Source organism: Papaver somniferum, chromosome 11 (assembly GCF_003573695.1).
Source record: "Papaver somniferum cultivar HN1 chromosome 11, ASM357369v1, whole genome shotgun sequence".
In the NCBI taxonomy this organism is placed as follows: Eukaryota; Viridiplantae; Streptophyta; class Magnoliopsida; order Ranunculales; family Papaveraceae; genus Papaver; species Papaver somniferum.
Genome location: NC_039368.1, coordinates 105,264,371 through 105,271,331, shown reverse-complemented (window position 1 = coordinate 105,271,331; position 6,961 = coordinate 105,264,371). Strand labels below are relative to the sequence as shown.

General features: G+C 35.6%; 1 protein-coding gene across 1 annotated transcript; it reads left to right on the top strand.

The window, feature by feature from the left end:
* The first annotated feature begins 5,709 nt into the window (after nucleotides 1-5,709).
* On the top strand, nucleotides 5,710-6,750 carry LOC113324862. Its single transcript, XM_026573146.1, has 2 exons — nucleotides 5,710-6,083; nucleotides 6,171-6,750. The coding sequence occupies exons 1-2, from the start codon at nucleotides 5,710-5,712 to the stop codon at nucleotides 6,748-6,750; spliced, it is 954 nt and encodes a 317-aa protein (XP_026428931.1).
* Nucleotides 6,751-6,961: the final 211 nt, after the last annotated feature.

The following is a 6,961-nucleotide window of genomic DNA, read 5'->3' as shown; positions in this document are numbered from 1 at the left end:
AAAACGAGTATGATGCTTCAGTTATCTCATATCTCGATTCTGCAAATAGGTTAATTTTAGCGTATCATTCATCAATTGAATTCCTAAAAGATAATCTATTTATCTCATTACTTCGTTCCATGGATGATCCTCAGCTGGATTCCATGTATTAGTAATATATAATTATTTTATTTTATTATTCCGTTTCATGGCTGATTCTCAGATGAATTCCATGAATTAGTAATAAATGTTCACTGATCGTGCATCTGGGTCACCACCAATAAGCCTCGAGAAAATGGTGCGAGTGTACTTAGCAAATAATGCACAAACGAGCACCCGAACGCACGAATGAGCATTCAAAAATACATACGAACGAGGAAACCTATGCAAAATAGGGGCGAAAATAATATTCATAAAATAATAAGAGAGGAGCCTAGGGGACCGGGCCCACCAGCCGGCCCCACGCCTTTCCCATTATTTTATTATTTTTTCTAATCTCATGAAAACTCTTTCATTCGAGCAAATTTCCTTGTTTGAGAAAAACTCCTAGTTTCTCCATATTTTTCTTCAAACGATGAAAAAATAGTAAAAAACAAAAGAAGGGAAAGGTATCACGAGACCGGGCCACCTAGCCTGTCGACCATGCCCTAGCCGTGACCGGTCCTCCATGCCCTAGCCGTGACCGGTCCCATACCTTAAAATTCCTTATTTATCATATTATTATTTCCTTCATCTTATGAAACTCCTTCGTTTGAGCAAAAACCCTAGTTTTTCAATATTTTCTCAAATATTGCAAAAACCATGAAAAAGCCAAAAAGTCAAATGGTCACATGACCGACTAGGCTTCTCATGTCAAAAATTAAAATATTATTATTTTAATATTCTCAAAATATTGGTTGCACGGGAAAAGTTCCACTTGCTCATTCGAGCAAAATCGAGAGTTTCAGTCAAGATCAAACTCTTCTTAAAATCCAAAATATTGCTCAAACGCGCACCAGAAAATACCAAAGCTCTCAAGATTGAGACACGGACGTATGGTGACACGGGAATGTCACCTTGACCGACCAAGGTCGGCCCTTAGGCTTGCAAGGAGCCGGTCACACACTCTTTCATAATTTAACCTAATTATCTCTCAACAGTTCATATTGGGTCCAAACTCTTTCCAACCAACTTGGAATTTTCTCAATCGACCATCTGCTGGTCCCATGACCACCAAGAGACGGTCCCATGATCCCTTGGTCGGTCCCTCATCTCTCCATAATTAGGTTTTATCACCTAACACTCAGACGAGCACTATTTTAATAAATGATTAAACCAGCATTAATCATCCTTTCACCAACTGGTCAACAAAGGACTTTGGTGCATGCTCACTCGAGTATCTGGGCGCTATATGTTCGGCCATAATCCCATGTAGCTGGTCCCTCCTTCACTCAGCGATTGATTTTCAATAAGTCATCAATTGATCAAAAATTCTCTCAAAATTAGGGTTTCGAACTGAATGCTCTGCAAATCATAATTCTGAGCAAGTTTAAAGAAGAATAGTTTTTGTTGGTCCAGTAATCGACATCTTAAATTAATTAATATAATATTCGGTCTAGATACCAATATTCTAATTAATATTTTATTTGGTCATGCAAACAATAATTCATCAAATCAGTAATATTTGCTCAGACGAGGAATATTGATTCAACTATCAATATTCAGTGATTCATAAATTGAGAAGTATTTGCTCAGACGAGGAGTATTGATTCAACTATCAATATCCAGTAGTTCAAAAATTCAACATACGAGCAATATTTTCTCAGACTTTTAATATTCATCATGTTGATCCAATTATCAACATTTATTCGAGAATTATACATCCCAACAGACATGTTCAATCCATGAATCATAGAGCATTCAACAATCATTCTCGAATGACCGATACTTAGACTCATTGTCTAATCAAATCAACGACTGACTAATTAAATACACGTCTACCTTGCAGACTCCACGTTCGTGAAACATCAATAACGTCACATGGGGGGGTATTAATTAGGGTTTTGGTCTGGCGGCCTATGGAACGTGTGTTCATCCACGATGACAAATGTGAGTAAGTCGTGCAAGCAGTTGAGGGAGTTAGCAAAGTAGTGGGTGGACAATCAACCAAGTCTCTACACGACCTGGAACTGGTTAATTAAACCACGATTTCCTAATTTGCCACTCTCTCACTCGAGAAACCGTCACACTTAATGAAGATCAGTGTGTCTACATTCTAGCAATATAAATAAGTTTCTGAATCCACGATTGAGGACAAGATCGGTCCGCAGACAACATCCATCGTCTAATCAAGAATTCATCGTGTGAGCATAAATCTCTCTTAATTGAGCAGAATTCAAACTTATTCGAACCCAGCAGTTCATTTGCAGAAATATACAACACATTCACAATCCTTGATCACCATTGATCTCACATACTTCTCAGCTTCCATCCTACAGATCGACCCTCTTCCCTCTTTGTGATCGAATTGGCTATAGAACGGCTATTGTCTTGGTTTAGGCCGGAATCCTACAGATTGATCTCTCGAACTCAAAGCACTTCCGTTCATTGCATCTGTTTGAGGTTAGGAAGTCTGATTGGTTTAGGAGCCTCCATCCGCATGGTCGTCTCTCCACTTCCTGAAAAACCAGCAAATCGTTTTTCCCCATCAACAACTGTACACCTACAAATCACACACTCAAAACACTCTTTATGCTATTATGATGCATGCTTTTAAAGTTATTTACCACGTACGAATGTTGTTATTAAAGAGTTCCTTACAAATGGCCCGGTTTCAATCTAATTCTAATAATAAATTTACTCGGTTACAAATTCCATGTAATTAACATCATCAACCGCACTGAAAAGAACATTTTATTGAAAAGGAAAACTATGTGTATGCCTGATTATTAATCCTAACTCCTACATCATCAAAAATAATATGATGCAATTTTTCCTTCCTCCATTTCCCACCTTATCAAACAACGACTTTTTCACCAAAAGTTGTCCTTCCTCTCTCCTCTATGAAATAGTGCTTTTCTGAAGAAAAAAACAACAAAAGTTTTCTCTACTCTTCCGGTATGGAAGAGTAATCTCTTAGCTAACCTTAGGGGATTAAAAGGGTTATGAGATATGAGGAGCGGATTGGAGTTTCTTGTGATTGAGAAAGATGTAATGAAGTTTTACGTTCTTATTTGTTTCTCATCCAATTGATGCTTTAATTTTGATTTTCTCTTCCGGGTTAGAATGCAAGCCGTGATTCTCATTAACACAGGTATTTCTCGGATTGTTTCCCTTGCTTATCGTCTTTTTTCCCCTTTTCTAGGTTGTTGTGGGTATTGTTGTATTAGATACAAAAGCAACAGGGGATCTGGGATTTTCTGTCAATTTTTGTGGTTTTAAACTTCTTATTCTCTTTTTAGGTTGTTCTGTTGGTATTGTGGTAATAGATACAACAACAACAACAGGGTGTTTTTAAGTTTTAAACCATCTTTTGCCTGATTGCCTTAATCTTTTTCTTCCTGCTTTACTGCGTGGAGTTTGATTCATATTAATTATCACTAATAGTTAGATTGTTGAACACCACTTAAGATTGGGTATGCGGGTTTAAGTTTGTTAGTCGTTTAAATCCCAATGCTGATTGGGTTTGGTTTGTCCTTTGTATATGTTTCCCTTCATCTATTTGATTAAAGTCCTACCCTTTGTTGTTTGTTTTTAAGGCCTCTCCCTTATGTTTGATTGGGTTCTTTTGCATCCTGTTCTGTCTCTCCCTCATAATTCCTTTGGCTGGTGGTCTTTTCTGCTACATTTCTTTCTAAAAAACTTTTTTTAAGTTAATTCATTTTTAGACCTTCCGTTGGTGTTGTTGAACACTTTTTCCCTTGTGAAAATCTTTAATTGGGACATAGGAGTGGTTTGTAATCTTCAGTATTTCAGCGTTGTTGATCGCTCTTCAAGTGTATGTGCACTTGAAGGTTTTATTTTAATTTTTTTTTATAATATCAACTCTTTCTCCTTTTGATTCTTTTTGTGAAACAAGTGTATGTGCACTCTGTTTTAAAGAAAAAACCTTTAGATTTCATTAAAAAAAATCTCTTAGTTGGGTAGTATCGCTAATAAAATTGATGGGTATTCTGATAGGGAGGATGCAGAATAGATTTAAAGAATGAATCTTCTTAGTTCTATGGTATGAAAATTGGTGCTACAGTGGTTTATATGACCATTTCAATTTCTTTGGTCCGATATGAATTGTGTGTTTATATAAAGTTAAAGATCTGTTGTGTTCCTTTTGAAAGTCTTAAGAATTGGGTTCAAAGGTAAGCTGCTCTAACCTTCAGATTATGTTCTTAAAATTACTCTGTTTCCTTGTTGGCATTTAAAGTCTTTAAACCTTCTTCCTAAATTTGTTGTCTACGTTTTGAAGCAATAAATTAGAGAACACTCTAACCCCTTTGTACGAAAGTCTCTTTTTTATCAACAAAAAAGATCGGCGAAGGGAACTGTGGCCAGAATAGAGATTTTGCAGGATTAGTTAAACTCCTTTTTCTTTCGTCGTAATTTTTTTATTCAAGTTTTCTGGTACATGTTCTGGCGTTTCAATTTGAAGTTCTTCTTGTTTCTTCAACAATCAAGACTTCGTAGCAAGAATAGAGGTAACAAAAGCTTGAGGGTCTCTAGTTGGGGATAAGCTTTAATTGTTTCTCGCAGTTTGCTTGTTTTCCCCTCAAGCTTTTGACTTCAAACCCTCTTTTTTTTTTATAGTCCTTTGATTATATCTTGTGTTAATTTTTTTAAAAGCTTATTGCATTCTCTCGTACACATGTTAGATCTTGATTTTAATAATTTCGTGCTCAATATTCACTGATGATTCAAATACCCCTAGTCACCTTAAAATATAACATTTTTTTAGTTTATATTATGTTCTCTTTTTCAATTTGATGTTGTTATACTATATTATTTTGCTTCCTAGTACATAACTTACTTGCCTTAAATTCTAAAAGGAAATCTTTAGAGATGAAGGTTATGGCTTGGAACGTTTAGAGATGAAGGGAATAAACACATTAGATATCCTCAAAGGGACTTAATCAGATCTAATGATCCTGATATAATTTTTCTTTCTGAGACTAAAAACCAGGATAAAAAGATGATTAGATATACTAACCAATATAGATATCCAAATTATTGGCTTGTGAATCCGGTTGGATTATCTGGTGGTTTATTTCTGATGTGGAAGGATGGTCTTTCTATTGACATTACGGATTACAATAGGAATTTTATTGTTTGCTTAGCTCAATTTAGTGTTAGGAGTGAAAAACATTTGTTGGTTTGTATGTATGGTGCTCTGGATGATATTGGTATTGGTAAGCAATGGGACTTCTTGTCTTCATTGTCTGGAAAATATAATTGCCCTTGGTTATAATAGGGGACCTTAATTTCATAGTTAGTAAAGAAGAAAAATTATGAGGCAATCCTGTTCCCCAATCTCAGATTGATGAAGTTAAGGATCATCTTGATTTTCTTGACTTGACTGATATTTCTTTCTCTGTGAATCCCTTCACTTGGTCCAATAAAAGAGACGATGCTAGTGTGATTTTTGGAAAAATTGATAGAGTGCTAGGTAATGTTAAATGGTTTGACTGTTTTCCTAACTGTATTGTGTATCATCTACTTGCCTTTGGGAGTGACCAATGTCCTATTTTATTAGTTAGTGCTATGGAGGAAAACACCACTAGAAAACCTTATAAGTTCATTAAATGTTGGTTCTTGAATGATTCTTGTAAGGAACTCATAAGTGCTAACTGGAATATGCAAGATAGAGGTTCACATGCTTTTAGACTTACTAGGTCTCTAATCAATGTCAAGGATATTCTTAGGAACTGGAATTTAAACACTTCTGGTAACATCCAAACTCAGTTGAAGCTGGTTCAACATGAATTAGCTTTAGTGAATACCAATAATGCTGACAGGAATTTTCCTAGTAAAATAGAATTTGGATCTAAAATTAAATATTGGTATGATGTGCAAAAGGAATTCTATATTCAAAGGGCAGAGGAGAATATTCTCTCATATGATGATAGAAACACTAGGTATCTCCATGACAAAGTTAAGTTTAGAAAGAGAAGAACTCAAAATGATTCTATTTAGTCTGATATAGGTGTGTGGATGACTGACAGAGATAGCATTGCTAGTGAACTTAAGAGACACTTTTCCAATATATGTCGTTCTAGAACCCCTCCTAGTCCTGTCAAGTTACTTGTCAATATCGAGTCTTGTATTTCTGATGAAGATAATGACGTCCTTCTTAGTACCCCATCTGCGGATGATATTAGAAAAATTGTCTTCCAAATGCAACCTTGGACGTCTCCAGGGCCGGATGGTTACCAACCTGGTTTTTACCAGGAAATGTGGGATGTTGTAGGCGAAGACACAGTCAAGGTAGTGCAGGCTTTCTTTCATTCGAAGCATCTCTTTAAACAAATGAATCATAGTATTATTTCCTTAATCCCTAAATCTAGTTGCCCCAAGCATGCATCTGATTTTAGATCTATAAGCCTAAGTAATGTGTCTTATAAAATTATTAGTATACTATTGGCTAGTAGGATTAAGAAGGTAATGGATAAGTTCATAAGCCCTTATCAAGCTGCATTTCTATCTTCTAGGCAGATAACTGACAATATAGTGATTGCACATGAATTAGTTTCTAGTATAAGGAATGTAAAACTAAAAAGAAAGGCCTTATGGCTATCAAGCTAGATATGTCTAAGGCATTTGATAGGATTAAGTGGGATTTTTTGATTGTTTTTCTTAGAAAACTAGGTTTTCATGAGGATTGATGTAAAATGATCTATGCTTGTATGTTTACAGTTTTAATGTCTGTGCTTTTAAATGGGTTTCATGGTGAAATGTTTTATCCTTCAAGGGGACTTAGACAAGGAGACCCTTTGTCTCTCTATTTGTTTATTAT